This window comes from Genypterus blacodes, unplaced genomic scaffold (genome assembly GCF_046128005.1).
Source record: "Genypterus blacodes isolate CSIRO-AG114 ecotype Tasmania unplaced genomic scaffold, CSIRO-AGI_Gbla_v1 ptg000112l_1, whole genome shotgun sequence".
Classification (NCBI taxonomy): domain Eukaryota; kingdom Metazoa; phylum Chordata; class Actinopteri; order Ophidiiformes; family Ophidiidae; genus Genypterus; species Genypterus blacodes.
The window spans coordinates 2,444,842-2,464,739 of NW_027466916.1; the positions used below are offsets into that span (position 1 = coordinate 2,444,842).

Consider the following 19,898-nt stretch of genomic DNA (forward strand, 5'->3'; position numbering starts at 1 on the left):
TCACTTGACTCCACACAAAATGAGTGACTCAGCAAGTCTTACACACCCAATTCATTCTTCTTAAATATGAAGATCCCATTTATTTACCTCCTTACATTTAACATGGCTTGATTTGTTTTGCATTCACCTGGATAGTTAATACAGTTAAATAAGGCGTGTGGTACTCCAGCTGACCCTGAGACACATACACATCATAAGCAGGCCATGCCGGCGAAACTCATAAAACTAACTGTGCACATACATTCAGGACGGCAAAGGAATACGTCAAAGGCACATGGCACAACACTCCTTTCAGTAAACTGTGTAAACGGACCTCCACTTGGTTTTGAGTTACTCCATTTAAATAATTCAACTTCATTCCTCTGAATAGCTTGCAAACGCCCCCTTGCTCTTCTGACCCTAATAAATCCTTGAAGATTACGCTGATATGGACCCACATATTGTAGATTTATACGCACTAAAGTAAATAAGAAAGCAAAAGAAATGCAATGCAGCTTTCTGACAGGGAAAATGCGCAAAATAGAATTCATGGATAACCCAGACCTGCCTGTATGAACCATAGCCGAGCTTCATACCAGCGGTTCTCAAACATTGAGTCACATACCATCGGTGGTACTTGAGGCACCCCCCGCATTTCAAAATCAAAACAATAGTAAATGTAAGGTCATTGTTTAATTTTGGCCAAATTATTCACAAATAAGATGGTTTAACCTCTCAATTTACGTACAGCACCCATGTACTGTTTGAGATTGATTGATTTGATGTGTTGGTGGCCTGTTGGTGAGGCCTTCTGTTGTTCTCAGACGTGGTACTTGGCTCAAAACGTTTGAGAACCACTGATTCATATAATTGCAGCAATTTTCAGCGACTATGCAACATAAGTGTCCACATGCTGGCAGCTACTCATTTATGTCCATGTAGCTTCCATAAAAGGTTCAAAAGTCCTAATTCCAACACCGTTCAGTAGCACAAAGAAGGCACAGGATGGCAGTGTAAGCCACATTAGGAGAAACAGCGTCTTTAGTAATCAGCCGATGGCACTGTGGCCGCCCTCGTCGCTAACAGGCGCAGGCCTTCTGAGGCTTTTCACTAGTGTCCTCCGTCGCCTTCACCTCCTCCAGAGCGGCCATGTCCAGGTAATCGTCCAGGGATCCCAGCAGCCTGGCCACGTCTCTCTTGTGAGCCTGCAGCACCAGCTCTGTCAGATGAGTGAAAGCCTGAAAGAAGGAGGAAAGAGAATACGGAAATTATTTTGAAGAAAGAACATTAAGGGGAGTTTCCCCCTTGAGGTTTACGCACGTCTACCACACTCTGCATCCTACCTCACTGAGGTTACTGCTGGTGGAGGCGCTGGTCTCATAGAAATCTATGCCATAGTTTGCTGCCAACTGTAGAATTCAGTAGCACATGGGTTAGTAATCCATAAGCATGTCATAGATTATTCATTCATTTCTGTGCTTTGATGACCAGTTTTATGTTTTAGCCAATAAGCTCTGAACCTTTCCTGGATTTGTTGGATCTATTTACATTCACATACTATAGGTGATGTGTGCACAACTACTATAGATTTTCCAGCATTTGGTTGATTTCCCTGTTTTTTGCATCCCCTCCTACAATTTGGGGTCAATTCCCACCAGGGTTTACACGTACAATGTCTGGACAAGCTGCAGAAAAATTATATCTCTGTATTTGATATTCCTTACAAAATCTGAGTGGGCGTGGCTCATTGTTCAAAAAGTGACGTATCTCAAGAATGAATTAGTCTCCGCTAATCCAATTTAGCTGACGTGCATTAACTACTTATGTAAAAGAAATGACACTTCAATTGATCTGACCTTTCACCTACTGTCTGACCTCATAACCTTTTACATTTCAATCATCACAAACAGCCATTCACACCTTGCTTCCTTGTTCCTTAGTCACCTGCCTCTTCTGCTCCTCGTCAGACTTGTTTCCCACTAGGATCCTCTGCACCTCGTCGAGGGCATACTGACAAAAAACAAGACAGACAGGCACAAGGATGAGAGTCTTTGGCAGTGTGTGGCTATGAGCCACTGGGCTTGCATCAGACAACCACACTTGACTGAGAGGGAATGCAAAACACAACATGGGTCACAAAGAGCAATGAGGAAAGGGGAGACAAAGGCTTTCTACATACTTCGTCCACGTCACTGGTCCACTTCGCTATGTGCTGAAACGATTGCTCACTAGTGATGTCATATACAAGGACAATACCCTGGATAAGATTGAAGAAAATAGAGCGACTTCAGATCATTGCACTTTAAAGGGTTAATAACCTAACGTTATGTTAACATGTGACAGGTATGTGAAGGATCACCTGGGCCCGCCGGTAGTACTGCTTGGTAATCGTCTGATAGCGTTCCTGGCCAGCGGTGTCCCTGCAGAGAAGACATGACAACACCAAACAGGGCGACTCAGTGTGTACATACACCAGCAATATAGTTACATGGAACTGATCCAAAGTGGGAACTGCCTCTCTTACCAGATCTGTACCCGCACCTTGACTCCATCTATTTCTAGGGTTTTCATTTTAAAATCAACACCTACACACAAAAAAAGGAACGCACAGATCAAGACAAATGTAATTTACTCACAAATGAATACAGCTTTATATAGTTTAAAGTTTGAAACAATGTGCTGACATGTTTATCTGATCAATCAGTTAGTATAATCAGCAGAAAAAGTATGAAAACACATTAATGATCGTTAAAGAAATCTTTGAGGACATTGCTTTAGTTTCTGGTAAGCTGTGATGTATGCATTACACTGAAAAGTCAATTCACTACACAAATGTCAACACTGACAGTGTTTGACAAAATGAATATATGTTTGTATATTTAAATCAGTTAACTATATTCCATAAGAAAACTATAGACATTCATATGATCTAAAAATAGAAACTCTCTCTACAACAGACTGAACACTGTATTTTGGATGGTAAACAATCCAAAATGGCATTTGACTGAGACTGACAACATTCAAGTGAGTTTTACTAAATATGAATACAGGTTTTCAGACTTTACAGCACTTTATAAAGGACATAAATTAGATTAGACGCAGATTTCCTTGGGTGCCATAAGGACAAGATTTCAGGAGAAATAATACTAAACCAACGTTTACCTTGTTGAGATGTGCGAGTGTTAATGTAATATATGCAAAACAATTCATAATTCATTAGAGGTGTGGCTGTTCAAACACTCTGCCGATGCCTTCAGTACACACACCCAGGCTCATTAGAGCAGAGGGCGAAAGCCTCCTGTTTTCCATCTACCACAGTATCAAAAGCAGATTGTTTGGTGCCACTTTCTCTCCATAATTAGGCGTAAATCCCTTCGACTCAGCGTTCCAGCAGGGAAAAAGGGGAAACACAAGCTTTCCTGAGAATTTCCGAGACACAACAACAGAGCTTTTCCAACCATACTGGATCCCACCCTGACTCCAGTTGCTCCATGTTGGAATAATTAAGTGATATCGGTCGTCGGTTTCATTAAGTGGCAGGAAATAACACACACATGTGGAACAATGTGAGATGCTAAATAATCCCCTTTAACTCCCAGCGTGTTGACAGGTTTCCCAGTTTGTCCTGAGGCAAATCCTGCTACAAAAAGGGCGCGTACACGTAGACTAAAACAAAGTTATACTAAAGCCAAGTGGGAATTCTGTTGGAAAAATGCCATTGATCGATCAGTCATTAATTGAATTTGCTGGGAGTTTGCCTACACGGACGAACAGACAGAGTGACAGCTGGGAAAACAGTTCTTACCAATGGTGGAAACGTGTGAGGGATCAAACTCCGTGTCCGTGAATCGGCGCAGCATGCAGGTCTTCCCCACCCCGGAGTCTCCCAGCATCAGCAGCCTGAACAGCACGTCGTACTGCTTCGCCATGACGGTGTCGGTTAAAGTGTTTCAGAGAGCAGCATGACTCCGAGATCAGCTGGATGTCGCCTCAGCTCACTCAAACCTCCTCAGTCACGAAGCCCGGTGCTGCGTTCACTGCTCGTAGGAAACTACCAACGCTCAATTCCGACGGTGTTTTTTGTGTTTTAGTTTACGGATTATTCCGAAAGTTTCTAAGCCGATTTTAACCAGCAGAAACTGGACACGTAAATTCTCGTGCAGATCCATTGATTTGGAATGGTTAGTTAATATTACAAGATACAGCGGATTTTTTTTTTTTTTTAATTATCGATTTTAATTTGATCAATTTCCTCCAAAAGCAGTAGATAGAAATATTAAGTAAATGTAGCCAACAACGGTCAGAGCAATACAGACTATCCGCTAAAACAGTTTCTTATGACAATTAAAGCACAACTGCAATCAACCTCCCATCATTAGCCAATTTAAATCCTCAACGTGATCTCCAATAACACTTAACGATTGGCAAAGCTTACGGATGTTCTTATCTTTACACTTCTTAATTCCGTGAATTGTGGCTTCAATATAAATTTCTTAACTGATTCAGAATAATGTTTGAAACGTAAAAAAGCTTAGCGTGCGCTAACAAATTCCCTACAGTCCTGCAACGCATCATGCCGCCATTCTCGTTCCTGGGATGATGGTGAGCTAAGCAGCTAACTGAGCCCAAAGCTGCACTAACGCGGCTCTCTGTCTCAGACTACATGGATGAGATCGATGCACCATCAAATACTCCAGTGAATGTTTGCTCTCGGTTGATTTTTTTAGTGTTCATGCTCGATTTCTTACATTTTTACTCGTTTAAAAGCAACGGACCCTTTATTTACATCTCTCAATGGTGCACGTGCGTTGGGATGCCGCCCTTTACAAACACGCAATCACAAATATGTCCCAAAAGGATAAAATAGTTTTATTTATAGTTTCATGATAAAGGTACGCCTTAACTTGCAAGACAATTGGCAGTATGTACAACATACCTGTAATTTCCATGGAATGGAATAAACAAATATTGATTACGTACACACTAAGTTACCTCTGCAAAAAGGAAAAAAAAGAGAAATGTTCCCAGCACAGGCAAATATTTCCAGGGAAGGCTTTCCTTTACAGACCTGACACCATTTAAGAGTATACAGTGTTACCTACTACACACTGAAATTGACTTCCATCCACAAAAATAAAATGTCACTGCCCTGCCTGTGTTATGTAACATTCCAGTATCCAATTGGGGAGCTTTCTCTTGCACCCACATTTTATCTGATAACAGTAGAAATTTAAGTTTAACCTGTGAGCGACGACACTTAAACAATCAAGGTCAATGCCGTCTTCCTGCAGTCCCTGAAAATTGTCAATCCAAAAAAAAACAAATTGCTGAAAAAAACCCCAAAACACATTTTAAATAGAAGGATTCATTTGATTACACAAACGACTCAAAATACAAAAAAAAACTTGAGCGACCTACACTGAATAAGGAGGGCTGCATCTCGGGTGGCAGAATTCTGTTTCACATTCATTTCTGGAAAAGTACGAATATTAAAATGGTAAACTATTTCTAAAGGACCATTCTCAAAAGGTCCTGAAAGTCTCTGAACTATTCCAACAGAAGCCGTCCGAAACAAGTCAAGGAAAAGAAATCAGGTCATGTAGAGAAGCTTTACTAAAGATTTATACCATGTCACCTCCACGTCTGATTATAAATGATTATTATGAGGTTCAAATCCTTCAAAACTGCAGAGCTGCCTTATTTGAGGAGGGAGGGGGGGTCGTTGGAGTTGTTGCTGGGCCACAAAAGGAGCGAGAGGATATTTTTTTTGCCAGGAAAAAGGAAGCTTTCTATACATAGTAGCACCTCTCTCACACGTTCTCCACCTTGTGTCCTTGACTGACGCGCGGTGGACAGGCTGCCGGACCGAGTGTGGACACGTACGAGGAGTCGAGGCTAGTGGGCACGACAGTCTGTTCGACGAGCCGGGGGCCACCCGGGTCTAGCTGGGCTCCACGCGTAGCTTCTTTCTGTTGGGGGGCTCCTCCGGCTCCGACTCGGAGCTGGAGTCGGAGCCGCCGTCGAAGGCGGACACGGCGCTCCCTTTCCGGTTTGTGTACAGGTTGCTGTCTGAGGAGTGGTTTGTCTGGAGCTGATTGTTCCCCTTTGCCTTCTCCAGTGCACGAACTGTAGCGAGAGCCATGAGACAGAGCAACGACACAAGAGCAAACAGATTAGTACCGCTCTCAGCCAGTTAGAAAGACTCATCTGACTGTCGTCTTGCCACAACATTTAAGGACGTCTTTTCCCCTGACAATCCGGTGCCTTTTCTGAACTTGCACTTACCCTGCTGCTCCAGCAGTGCATTCTGCTTCTTCAGGTCATCAATGTCTTGCTGGTGAGTGTGGTTTTTCCGCCTCATGAACTGAATGTACTCTGTGGCTTTGTCTAGAATCTGTGCTCGGGAAGCCTGTTCAGACAGAATTCTGTCAGCAATGAGGCAGCACTGCAGTTCCCACTGACTGAAAAAAGTCTCAACAAAGCTGTAAGCATTCCAGTTACAACAAACATCATGGCATGCTTTTACATTTCAATACAATATAAACAAGGCCAGGGGTCGGCAACTTACTTGTGCCGAATTTGTCTGACTATCATGCGAGCGTGTGAGCAGCTAAGTCGTTATCTGCTTAAATGTAGAAAGGATGCTGTTATGATAATGACACCTGGGTTATAAAATACCCGCACGAACACATAGTGGGTTTTGAAACTGATTCTCACACCTTGGTCAAAACGATCTTGCAGCTGAAAGACAGAGTGAAGACGTGCGTTTTGGAGATGCCAGACATACGGGCACGACTCTGGGTTCACTCTGCCCAGACAGCCGGGTGGAGCAGTGACGGGTGGGGGAGCAGACAAAGAAAAACATTTACGGGGACCGAATGAATAGGATTCTGTCTTAAAACGCCACTTGTTAAATCTGTTTATGAGTCATATGAGCACAGAATGACATCCGCAAGCTTAGAGCTTATACAAATTAATAATCATTTACATCCGTCACTTAGTCAACATTGATTTAGTCCAATATCAGTCTTATCAAGTTTACAAGATGATTGATTGATTCATCACCTTAACGAGAGTGAAATCCAGGTTTTGCTATGCAAGTAAACATTCTGATTGTGACCTCCCTTTTCCACAGCTTTGGACCGAAAGGGAGCTGTCCAAACAGCACGCCATCAGATAAGCAGAAATATGCAAAACCTAGGAGGCCCGATGGCTTTTATGGCCACAACATGGAGTCTGACTCAACGGTGTGGCTGAATATGACAACGCCGGAAATGGCGGCTGACTGAGCCGAGGGTTTCGCACAGTGGGTGACCACGAAGGCAAACCTGCAGAAACAGCAGCAGTGTAACGTCAAGAAAGCAGCGTCCATCTGCTGGATGATGGAGGTCGATCCTTTCTTGAACTTTGCAATGGCTTGGAAGTGAGCGGATACTCTCACATATCAGGAGAATGTGTTTGTACCTCCCTCATGTGACTGACCGGCTATCAGAGGTTCAGCTAAGGTCTCAGAGGGGCACGGGTGGCAATGAATTGGAGGACTGAAACTCTGAGCAGAATCGCAGTGACTGGCATCGTTTGTTTGTTTTCCCACCTGTGACGATATTCATCACCCAAAGCTGTTATAAGCTCACAATTATGCAATGGCCTGGTGTCCCATTCAGCAGCTCTTGTCCATTACTAATATCTTTTTGTAGTTTTAGTTAGTATTTGTGAGTCAGATATGTAAATGTGGCACATCAGCAAACCTGGCACTTCAGCTTGCCGACCCCTGGGAAACATGCAACATTTATTTTTGGAAGAGTAAAAAAGTGGGGCACTAACATCTTTTCCGCTCACCTTCTCCCCCTGTAAGGCGGGCACGGAGTCGCGTAGGCTGTGGAAGCTGTCTTTGATGTGGTCCCTGCGTTTGCGTTCCAGCGCGTTGTGATGTGCTCGCTTGTCTGCCTGCAAAGTAAACAAATACAAAGACAGTTTAGTAATATTATTTAAAAAAACGACACATGAATGACACCGACTTTACCATCACGTGACCTGACAAAATTTGCATCTCTGTGTCTTTTTATTCTGGTTATGTTTACAGGAACTTCTTCAGGGTTTTTATGATTCCGCCACTAACCCTACATATCAGCGGCGCCATAATAACGCTGTTATTCTCTTCAGGGCTCACTGGCTGTTCTGTGGTAGAAACACCTTGTAAGAACACCAGAAGGACCGAGTGTTCCCTGCTAACTAAATACAAACAAGCATGTTGGACCAATTGCATTACTGAAAATGTCAAATCCAGCGCAATATCACGGCCCATTTGACAGCAGACCCTTCGTTCCTATGGAGCATGACGTACACTTACATTACCACACAGATACCACACTCCTGCTTCAGACTATATGATATGATACAAGCCACAAAGCGTTATAATGACTGAAGTGATCATTCTTTTTTCTTTACATCTTCCCGATCACACTAAAGACTGATGAAAATTCTCTGCTTTGATTTTTCACATTTTTACTGTATTATACATTGATTTAAGATGATCTGTGGACATATAGTGGCTCAGTTTGCATTACATTCTGCTATAGATGGATTTAAAATTCGTATTTGACCCGTCAGGATAATCTGAAACAAATCTGGCCTGGACAGAGGAAGACAAAACATTATCATTTATCTCTGTATCCATCTCCGGCACTGAGCATCACTGAGCCAACATGGCCACAGAACCTAAAGCTCTGAGCTGCAGCTCGATCAGGCGGGGGGAGGGGAAGCCTCTGACAGATATGAGCACATCCGCGACATGACGGCACGGACACACACATCAGATTGATACATCATCACGGCCTGTTTGGACCGAGTGGACCTCTTTGACACGGAACCACGGATGTTTCAAACGCAGCATGAAGTCTAGTTGAACCATTTAGTAGGAGAACAGATTTAGAGATGGCGGAAATGAGCTAATGTCAAAAAATCTACAGGTCTGAGTGTAAATATATGAATTCAAACCGACGCCAAGTACCAGTAAACACATTATCTGCATGAATTAAGAGTTAAAATAGTAGGAAATAGAAGTGATCATCTACCCAGATTTAAACACAGCAAGGACGCGTTCAGGGTGTCGTGATGGGATTATTTTATCCGTATATTAAGAGTTTCATGGCTTCAATACCCACGAAAGATAACAAACAAAACCCCTCGAATCATAAACGCAGCATATTTAACATTAATTCAACATAAAATAAGGTAAATGTGTGAGATAACGTCAGATTATGTCGAAACATTCATCGCTGCGTTCACCTATCAAACGAGCTGACCTTGCTAGCTAACGATTCTCGATTGTCGCATTATGTTTATCGTTTTAGCCAGCGTCGACTTAGACAAAACAACTAATGAACAATTGTGATTTTATGAAAACGTTATTATAATCAGTTTAGCATCGATGAACGGCCCTAAACTTACGAATTTACGGAATTAGTTCCTGTCCTTCACTGTCCAAAAGGAGCGATAATTGTTGACCAGCTTTAATAAGACAAAAGACGCACAATTTTCATTCAAACGTCAGAAATGTATAACCATTAAATATTTGTTAATCTTCTTTGAAATCAAACGCGAGCTAATCAGCCCCGTTAGCGTGCTAGCTGGCTCGGCTAACACAGGCTGACAGAAATGTTTGAGTCGCTGTTTAGCTAACGTTAAACTGACTAGCTTCTGCTTCGAGAGGAAAATACCAAACCACATACATCGCTGTCGACTTCGATGTCATCGTTTTCGCTCATTCTTCGGTAACGAGTACAAGAAAGGAACGAAGCAGCTGTCAAAACAAAAGTGCAGTGACAACAGGAGGCAAAAAATAAAGAGTAGCACGAAGCTCTGCTAGCTACAGCAGAGACATGACGAGCAACGGCTTGTCTACACGTGATTCGCCTACACATGGACGGAAAAACACAGACAGCGCAGGCGCATCGAACGGAAGCATTGTGGGAAATGTAGGAAATATCAGGACACGACCTGCTGTTCGCACCGGAGCTGTTTGGAGTTTGAACTTCATTTACCACAAGCCAAACGGGTCGGACGCGCCTACGGAGGTCGTTGCTATTCTGCCAGTGGCAAACACAGTTTACAGTCTAATGTTGACTTTTTCACTGTTATAAACACAAGATTTAAAACTACAAATCAGGAAATTGTCGTGTGCAATTGACACTCAATTGCCCCAAATGTATCAATCCACATTTGTAAGATAATATGTGGAAGATATTTTCCTCTAACACTGCAGGCCTGTGTGATTGTGTGGTAGGAAGCCAGCAGGAGAAAGTCTGCTGCTCTCTGATTCTGCACTGCAAAATCTCGGCTCTTCTCCCAGTATATGATTATGGGGCCAGATGGTGGCCGAGCTCAGTTTGGCTGCCCTCCCCCACTACCCTTCGATGGTTACGCACACTTTCCTCTCATTGGACCTTTAACAGCTTCTGCATAAAGCTCATCACTGGTTATAAACCGGCTGCAGCAATGCAAATGTCCGTAGCTTTCATGTGCATGAAACTAAGCAAAATCATGGCTGTTTTGTATTCATAAAACATGCCATCGTTTCCATTTCCTGCTAAAGATACAGACACATTAATCAGGTTACCATGTAATACACCAGAGGGTACAAGAAGGAAAAATTGCTCAGCCCCCTATTCTGTATTCTATACATCCTTTATTTCTCCAGCATATGACTACATGCACGTGATGTTTCAATGTTCTGTACAAGAACCCCTTTTCTGTAGAGACAGCACAAAAAAACTGTATAAACACCATAGAAAAACAGAAACTCGTTCACATAATTCAAATATCAAAAGATGAATATTGTCAGATTTATTGAAGGGAAGCAACAAGGATCAAAAGCAATTAATGCTGCTTTTTTTGTAAACAGCCTGTGGAGGCGTCCACTGCTTGCCTGACCTCAAGGAAAGCATTCCAGATGCACGTGCCTATGTGTGCAAGCTGCAAACACAATAATCATTCAGTCATTGAAACTCAGCTCCACAGTAATCCCACATAAAGGCATTTTTATGAAACATTTTAAGCACTGAAAATGCCAAATAAATAATGATTATAAATGCCAAACAAGAATAACCATTCATGATGTTGGTAAATAGGGGAGGTCAGCCGGCATCAAAAATCCATCCATCTATCCATTAATAGACAAATAAGTTATTACACAAAATGTCTGGAGAGGGCAGCATGCAAGCTAAAGAACATAACAAGCCAGACTGAACTTGTTGAGCTTGTCACTATGACTTATGCTGCTGTTTTACACAAGGTGTGTGGAGATTTAAATCTGCAGCAGAGCTTAAGGCAAAACAACATTTCAGCCTTTTGCACCATGTGACTCCTAAGCAGAGGTCTTGGCTTTGCAAATGAAGCCCAGCCTCTCAACAAGCAAGAGGCCGGGCTGAAAAGACTGCGTGGTGAACTTAACCCTCTGCCGTGTTTCATAATATTAATTGACGTCTGCATGTGTAAGCGAGGCAAAGTGGAATCAGGGCCCCTTTTTGTGCCGCAGCAACAATTACATTCTGTCCACATAATCAAGCCAAGCCAAATAGGGCTTTTCCCACGCTGCCCTGAAAGTGTGGAACCAAGGAAGCACCTCAGTATTTCAGCTGGTGTCAAAAGGGAACTGGAATTCCAGTAACACCCCGGGATGCTGGTTTCACAGGAATTGTGTTGTTTAGCTTCAGATGTGCAAGTAATTCCCCCCAAAACAGTTCTGAGGGAGTCTATTTCAGTATTTACAACCACCAAGTTGCCATGTGACAGAAATGGGGAGGGGAAACACAATGAAAAGGGGATGAGGATAAAACATGTGAGCAGCGATGGGTAAACTGCCTGTGAGAAAAAGGCAACACCACAAGACTGAAGCGGCAGAAGCTGGTCTCAAATGAAGGTAGGCAATGTTTCTTACTCTCTAGTGTCATTATCCTTCTTCAATGATCCTCCTCCTCTTCACTTCAGCGCACTTTATCCCATCTACATAATACAAACGTGCGTGAAAGTTATTTATTTTTGTACCTGTTTATTTTACTGAGCATATTGTGGCACAAAAATAACTTCCACGGGATCCACAGTAATGAAACTGGATTTGGATCTGTCAGTTAGATACGACACAAAGCAGATTATTGGCAAAGTTTTTGAACCAACACACTTCACTAATAAACCAACAGCACTTAGAACAATGAGAGGAAAACCACGTGCATGCAGGTGTTCAGCACTGCCATGAAGTCGCTGTATGTACCAGTATGAGCGTTCAAAGTAACAGATACTTGGAAAACATTGACTAGATTAACAAATGGATTTGGGGAGTTTTAGTTACTGTGGCTTTAATCTTTGTGTAATCATTTCAGCCACTAATCCAAAGGTATTGCGTAACTCCTTTCACCACACTGCTTAACACACACAACTCTTTTAGATGAGTATAATAATACAAATGTGTAACAGATGTAGTCATTAAAGGAAGAATGTCAGACTGGCTGATGTATTTGGTTTGTGTGACAGGTGAAAGCCACAGCACAGTAAACCCAGTGCTGGTCAGTGCCGCCATGAACATGACAGAGGAACACTACACTGGAACAACTCCTGTCTACAGTGGAGAGAATGTTTCTCTTAATGGGACTTCCGTTTTCCTGCTGCCCTCCTCCAGGAACCGGACCATGAGCACTGCCATTGAAATCTTTACAGTTGTAATCCTCTTCATGACTATGATATCCCTTGGCTGCAAGATGGAGATTTCCAAAATTAAGAGCCACATCCTCCGGCCAAAAGCGGTGACCATTGGACTCCTGGCCCAGTTTGGCATCATGCCCATGACTGCTTTTTGCCTTGGAAAAGTCTTTCAGCTGGAGCCCATGCAGGCAGTGACGGTGCTCATCTGTGGCTGCTGTCCAGGGGGAACCTTATCAAACATTTTTTCGCTGGCCATAAAAGGTGACATGAACCTCAGGTAAACCCTCATTGATGTATTGATCCCTGCTTGTATGCAACTTGGCTGTATCAGCACAAGATTGCTCAGGGCAAATGTCAGATGTTCTACGACAAATTTACCCTTTTGCACAAATGTAACAGAGTCAACAGTGTTTTCTCTCTCTGCTACCCTTCCAGCATCACAATGACCACATGCTCCTCTGTTCTGGCTCTGGGTATGATGCCTCTGCTTCTCTTTGTCTACTGCCAAGGCTTTCCCAGCCCGGAAAATGCTGTTCCATACATAGGCATCTTAATCGCTCTCACATTAAGCCTGGTGCCATGTAGCATTGGTATCACCATTAATCACTACAGACCAAAGTATTCACCCGTCATCTTGAAGGTGAGCCTCCTGGTTGGGTCAAGATATTCAGGAAAAAGAGGCTAATGCTTTGTGATAACTTTTAAAACAATTGGGCTAAAGGGATGAGTTGAAATTCACCGTCTACTGTATCTTGTAGTCTCAAAAGAAGGTTTCATGCTTTGATGCCCATGTTCAAATATAATTGGGGGAAGATAATGACGTCTGTGATGTGTTTCCTCAGGTTGGCATCATCATCTTGCTCATTTCTGCGGTGATAGTTGGCATCCTGTCTGCCATCTTCGTTGGCTCAACAATATTGCTTGTGTTCACGCCTAAACTCTTGAGTGTGGCAGTGCTGCTGTCACTGACTGGATTCACTCTTGGATATGTTTTGTCCATCATCTGCAAAATGGATCCTCCGTAAGTGAAAATGCACCAATCGACATGCCTCTTAATGCAGGTCCTGGCCCTAATCAATGTCAAAAGTCACCTCAGGCTTTACAAGCAAGTGTTGATAACCCATTGTACAGTATGTTCTCCAAATACTCATAGATAAATCTTTGCTTGTACAGTGAAAGCTTAAAGAAGTCAGATAAACCATACGACCCAGAAAAAGACGTGCTTATTTTTTAACTAAATTATCTTATCTTGTTCTTCAACTACTGAACTCCTTCTTCTGTTTAGATGCAGCAGAACCATCTGCATGGAGACGGGCTGTCAGAACATCCAGCTGTGTGCCACCATATTGTCAGTGGCCTTTCCCCTTCATGTAATCGGAGCCATGTACCTCTTCCCTTTGTTGTACATGATAATACAGTGCACTGTGGCCTCTCTTCTCATCCTGTGCTTCAGATGGTACCACAGACTCAAGCCATCCGCTGAAGGTAAATGTCACAGCAGTCAGGCCTGGGAGGTGGAGGGGTCAAAAACAGACATTTTACATATTTTAGCAATGAGCATTCATACCACACAAACAGGCAATATGTCGCTCTTTCCTCTCACACAGAAGAGACAGTCTGCTGATGGGAAAGGAGAGGAAGTGAAACAGCCTTAGTCTCAGAGCAGCTCGGGGGCAGAAAATCAAACACCACCTAAGATCGCAACGTCACAGACCACAACCCAGCACAGCAGAGAAGTGAAGGGGAGCGGAATCCTGAAAGCCGAGGACGGAGCCAATCAGAAGCCTCGCTGTCGCACACTCACGAAAACACTATTTGCATGATTCTCACTCTTGCGATACAGAATTTCAAATGAAGACTAACTCATTTTTGAAGTAGAAATAACATTAATTTTTATATTCAGCTGTAAGAATGAAATGAGAAGTTTTATATCAATAAAACTGAGTATGAATATCACAGCAATTTGATTAAATGACAGTTAATCTGTCATCTCAGTTAATATCAATCTCTCTTGGAGATTAATAAAGTATCTATCTATCTATCTATCTTTCTTAACACAATCTGTTTTGTGCCAGGTAGACACACAAAGATGCAGAAAGCTCAAAGATGCAGAGAGATTGCACATCTCAAATAATATTTAATCAAAATGAACTGAACGGTGCATACAGAGGAAAGTACTTTATACATGTATTAAAATGCCGTATTCACAAGAAAGCCCAAAAGTAAATTCAAAGGAATGCCCAACTAAATGAACACTGACATTACAATACGCTGTACAACCTCCTATTATTTGTACTGGAGTCACATGATCAATGATACAGTGTCGCGTAATAACGTGCCTGCCGTAGATCGAGAAAACGTGTAAAGTGAAAAGACCTATAATCCCTCAAAGTAAGGTTTCTGTGAGTTGTGGAAGCGTTAAAAAGGAGCCAATGCTGGTCAACAGCATTCTGGACAAATAAATTAAACACTCACTCCTGTTATCCCATTGGAGATTTCCCAAGAAGCCTGAATAAATTAACAATATCATATTTCCCAGGTATACAGGTAACGTGTCAGACGAAGCCACACATACGAACACCAAGCAGTGGAGCCGTTTAACCCACGTTCACTTTTAAAAGTCCTTATTGTACATTTGAGAGACGCCTGTGCATAGAAGTGGAAAGCTAAGGCCATTGGGGCACGGTGAGTATGAAGAGAGTACATGTGGAGCAATAAGTCACTTAAATAGAAGAGACAACGTGAGTCTGAAAAATCCCAACCTTTAGGTGGAGAAGCAGCCTTATAGATGAAGCCTTACACGTGACGCGAGTTATGATTAATAACCTCTAATTAATCACAAAAGTAGTCAAAGGAAATGTTGAGTGGGTTAGCCGGCCTTCATGCATCTTTGATACAATAACAAACAGTGAATAAGAAATGATTTCCTCCCAAAATTCCCCAATCGGAGTTAAATCATCGTTTTTTTAAGAGCCGTTATTAAGACACATTCCCTCAGAGCTGCCCTTTCTTTTCTGCCTATCTTCAAGCTGAGTTGATGGTTAAAAGAGCAAATAAATATGCGTGTCAGACATTAGACAAACACGGTGTTGAAATTCCTATAAAATTCTAAATGTGTATGTACATGTGTTCCCTCCCTCCTCTCCTTTGGGATGACAGAAAGAAGCACTGTGGCTCAGCCGCAGCATCAGCCCGGGCCTCTTCAGCTGGGCTTCTCTGTGTGCGACGGCAACTGTAGAGCTAAGCTCCTAAATGACATCCAGCTCACTGCTACAGGCCGGTGACGCTGTTGTCTCAGGTTAATCCAAAGGCCGCAGCGAGTTTCAGGCCTCCTTCAGTAACGGCATATCTGTAGACAAGAGACAAAAGTCAGCACCTTTAGAGAGAGGAACTTTTAAACAAGTGAAAGAAGTTGATATGAAGAGAGTTTCACCATCAGAGAAGTCCATCTCAGAGTCCAATAGGGCCAAGCTGTGCTGGTCGCTGCCTGCAGGTGACCTACTTTGAGAGCTTAGAGGAGCTGCGGCGCCTGCATGCTCCAGAACCCAGTTTGAGGATGAAGGTGAGGGTGAGGAGGAGGAGGATGAAGACAGCGGTGCATGGTGGACCACAGCCATCTCCGAATGCTGCGGTTTGAGGGAGGAAGGCCTGGAGGGGCCAGCTTCTGACACTGTGGCGTGCTGACCCTCAGACAGCACTATCTGAACACGGGACTCCGAGCTGAGAGCCGAGGCTGAGGCCGGGCCGCTTGAGCAATTCACGGCCTCCTCGTACGAGGGGAGAGTCACCTGGACGCCCTCCACCATGATTGACACAGGCTGGCCGGAGACCCCCTGGTCACGCCTAGGTGTGGAGAGCCAGAGGACTTTTAACACTGCTCCACTGCTGTCAATCAAAAATCTATTCTCCATGTACCTAGTTGCTAGTTACATCATGAGTGGCATGAGCAGATGAATGCATTCTAAATCTAGTTATTACTTCATGTATAGTCTCACCGATGGAAGGTCTTGAGTTTTGGCTGCAGGAGCACAAACAGCACCACCAGGAGCAGGATGAGGGCCACTGAACTGGCTGTGGATGCCACTATGGACAAGGCAGGCATCCCCAATGGTAAAGATGAATCACCGTCTGTGAGAAGGATGAAGAGAAACCTATTAGTTAAAATATGTAGTTCCTCTTCTCGGGGGCACACCTGTGTCATATTAATGTGATCGCTCCACTGTACCTTCTTCCATGATGCAGCTGATCTGCATCAGGCTGTCCCACTCTCCATACTGACAGGTGAGGTATTTATATTCTCCCTTAAGAATAAAGCCTTCATTGCAGAAATATTCAATCACAGTTCCATGGGAAAGCCGTCGGCACGGTGACGGGTGGCAGGTGAAGCCCCCGTTCTCTGGCTGATAAGGAGGCTGGCATACTGCCCGTGGAAAGAAAGAAAAGAATAAAATGAAGGATAATGAGATCGACTTCTGGTTCTCTGATCGTCTGTCTGGCTACATGCAGGAGTAAGCAATGAACACAGCACTTTAAAGAGGTTGGTCCTTACCATCACTGCGTATGCAGCGAGGCGGCTCAGAGGACCAGTGTCCCAGTGCAGAACAGGTGAGGATGCTGGGTCCATCTGGCAGGTAACCAGGGTCACAGCTGTACTGCAGCACCGTGCCCACAGTGAACGAGCCTCTGTTGGTCTCTGTCAGATTAGTTGTGCCATGCTGCACCATGAAGGGTCGGACACAACCTGAAAAGACACAATATTGACAAATAAACAACTGCGTAAGGCAAAGGAAAGCATTGATTTATGTTAAAGAGAGCTGACACATAAAATCCTGGTATGTTAATCTTTGTAATTTCTGTTATGTGTGACTATGGTGTTTGAATGAATGTTTGCTATGGAGACAATGGTGGATAAAAACTGAGACTGTTAGACTGGCAAGGTCTGTCTGTAAAATAACAAGGAACCACACACAGAGCACGTTAAGTTCAGTGACAGTTTCATTTCCTATGCTCTCTCTCTCTCACACTCCCTCACTCACTCACTCTCCTTAGACAGGAAGTCAGCAAATAAAACTGTCTGGTTATCTTTAATGTAAGGCGACCTTGTGATGGACTCAGCTTGGAGATCTGACCCACCTTGGCTCACACAGCTGATCTCCACAGGGCCGTCCCACTGTCCGTCCTGACAGGTCAGGTAGCTGTACTCTCCCTTCAGGACAAAGCCTTCATCACAATAGAACTCAATCACAGTGCCGTGGGAGAACATTCGACAGGGGGACGGGTGGCAGGTGTAGCCCCCATGCTCAGGTTCAGAGAGGGGCAGACATGCTGAGGAGGAAACAAATACAGTTCAGCACACAGCAGCCTGTTATTTGAGATGTTTCTGCTGTAGCCTTCACAGATTTGACTTTGATCAAAGAAAAGATACATATGTCCTTGACTTCTGTGTTATGAAACACCAGAGTCCCTAACAGTCTAAATATGCTGGGCTGTTTCACACACAGTGACTCAATATTACAGATCATAGGTAGAGACAGGACTTCTTACCACCACTGCGGATACAGTGCGGTGGTTCAGAGGACCAGCGGCCCAGTGGGGTGCAGGTGAGGATGCTGGGTCCATCTGGCAGGTAACTTGGGTCACAGCTGTACTGCAGCACTGTGCCCACAGGGAACAGGCCCCTGTTGGTCTCTGTGAGGTTTACCCAGCTGTTCTGAACCATATATGGCCTCACACATCCTGGGGACAGAAAAACAGACATTTGAATTAACTGCTCGGGTTTTCACTTGAAGTAATTCCATAAATATTTTCATTCTGATTTGAGAAGTGTTACCCAACACCCAACCCACAAGAAACAGCAATAGAATGACCTATGGTAACCATCAGGAGAGGAATTACCGTTGAAACCCATACATGATGCAATAACCTGTATTAAACCTGTATTCAAAGGTAGAAGAGCTTGTCACAGATTGGTGATTCATCTGTAATTAGTTACTATAGTTAATGTTTAAACTACAGTTAGTGATGATGTTGTGTTGCATTGTGTTCATACTATTCTCACTCCTCAAACACACAGCAGGGACAAAACATCAACACAGTATGTCAGTTCTTAAGCAGCATGCAAAATCAACTCCATTTACATATACATTATAAAAACTTTGAAGAAGAAGAAGACGACGACGACGACGACAAACAACAGCTGCAATCTCCTTATAAACAGTGAACGTTTAACTTTTTTTTGACAAACTCCACATTAACAACACGTATTTTGTTCCATTTCATCTGAGATTGAATGCATGTGTGCCTCTTACCTGAGCCTTTGCCAGTGGAAACAGCAGTCAGTAGCAGCAGCAGGGAGAGGGACCATTTGGTGTCCGAGGCCCAAAAGGAGCTTGATATTGACTCGATCATTCCATTGCACATCTTCCCCCGCAGAGTCAACTGAACCTGGAGAGAAATGCATTTCATTACAAAGATTATAAATAATGCATGGATGAAAGCCCGCCCCCCGTAGCTTGGTCCATATGCTGACACCTGCCTCCCTGGTGCAGGTATTATTCTGCAGAGGCTGGACTGCTGCCAGTGAAGTGGGCGTGAGTGTGGAGCCTTCATAAAACGACTAAGAAAACAATTAGGAAATAATAACTGAAGCGGCTTTTTTAACAGGCTGAATTATTTTGCAGATAGCTAATGGCTGCTCGTCAGATGAATGAACCATCATCTCATCTTCCATCCTGTTTCTCTCACTGTGCTGGTCCGTTCTCAGCAGCTACACGCCCATTTTCAGCGCTTCCCTGATCTTCTCACACAACTAATACCGTCACGACAAAAAGGACAAAACAATAGTCACAACATTTCAAAACACACACCAAAGTAACGACAACAAACCACTAGCGTCGAATTCTACATACAATAACACAAGCCCCATTGTAAGGCATCACACCTAGCTGTCATTGTTTATTAGCTTTTAGCCGTGTTAGCCTGCCAAATGTTCGCGTTGTCACCTACCACGGAAACGCTGACTAAGATTCTCCACCGTCGCTCTCTCACAATGACGACATTTGTTAGGAATCCAAAAATATCCGCTTCACCGAACACTTTCACCGGGGAAACATCGTAGAAATGCGGAAATAACGAGCTAATACCGCTACCCACTAGCTTGTTGCCCGCTGCGCTAGCCTAGCTGCGCTGTGTTGGAGCGTCAGCTGAGCAGCCTCAGTTCGTAG

General features: G+C 43.5%; 4 protein-coding genes across 5 annotated transcripts; 1 reads left to right on the plus strand and 3 right to left on the minus strand.

Annotated features, from left to right (window-relative positions):
• Positions 1 to 50: 50 nt before the first annotated feature.
• On the minus strand, positions 51 to 4,002 carry LOC143009615 (ras-related protein Rab-15-like). The gene is made up of 7 exons (XM_076161663.1): positions 3,785 to 4,002; positions 2,504 to 2,564; positions 2,339 to 2,399; positions 2,159 to 2,236; positions 1,900 to 1,989; positions 1,323 to 1,388; positions 51 to 1,217 (listed from the first exon to the last, which is right to left on the minus strand). Exons 1-7 carry the CDS (start codon positions 3,906 to 3,908, stop codon positions 1,059 to 1,061), a joined length of 639 nt encoding a protein of 212 aa, XP_076017778.1. The 5' UTR covers positions 3,909 to 4,002; the 3' UTR covers positions 51 to 1,058.
• Positions 4,003 to 4,827: 825 nt separating this feature from the next.
• On the minus strand, positions 4,828 to 9,892 carry LOC143009646 (protein max-like). 2 transcript variants are annotated; one of them, XM_076161699.1, is made up of 4 exons: positions 9,711 to 9,892; positions 7,819 to 7,926; positions 6,265 to 6,388; positions 4,828 to 6,105 (listed from the first exon to the last, which is right to left on the minus strand). In XM_076161699.1, the coding sequence occupies exons 1-4, from the start codon at positions 9,744 to 9,746 to the stop codon at positions 5,921 to 5,923; spliced, it is 453 nt and encodes a 150-aa protein (XP_076017814.1). In that variant the 5' UTR covers positions 9,747 to 9,892; the 3' UTR covers positions 4,828 to 5,920. The 2 variants fall into 2 exon arrangements, with proteins under 2 accessions (XP_076017814.1, XP_076017813.1); XM_076161698.1 differs by having other exon boundaries at positions 7,804 to 7,926; positions 9,711 to 9,890.
• Positions 9,893 to 11,108: 1,216 nt separating this feature from the next.
• LOC143009664 (hepatic sodium/bile acid cotransporter-like) lies at positions 11,109 to 14,709 on the plus strand. The gene is made up of 4 exons (XM_076161724.1): positions 11,109 to 12,952; positions 13,111 to 13,315; positions 13,518 to 13,696; positions 13,961 to 14,709. The coding sequence occupies exons 1-4, from the start codon at positions 12,471 to 12,473 to the stop codon at positions 14,328 to 14,330; spliced, it is 1,236 nt and encodes a 411-aa protein (XP_076017839.1). The 5' UTR covers positions 11,109 to 12,470; the 3' UTR covers positions 14,331 to 14,709.
• Positions 14,710 to 14,782: 73 nt separating this feature from the next.
• On the minus strand, positions 14,783 to 19,872 carry LOC143009662 (sushi domain-containing protein 6-like). The gene is made up of 9 exons (XM_076161721.1): positions 19,681 to 19,872; positions 18,984 to 19,119; positions 18,220 to 18,411; positions 17,809 to 18,000; positions 17,225 to 17,416; positions 16,901 to 17,095; positions 16,671 to 16,803; positions 16,109 to 16,518; positions 14,783 to 16,024 (listed from the first exon to the last, which is right to left on the minus strand). Exons 2-9 carry the CDS (start codon positions 19,093 to 19,095, stop codon positions 15,999 to 16,001), a joined length of 1,452 nt encoding a protein of 483 aa, XP_076017836.1. The 5' UTR covers positions 19,096 to 19,119; positions 19,681 to 19,872; the 3' UTR covers positions 14,783 to 15,998.
• Positions 19,873 to 19,898: the final 26 nt, after the last annotated feature.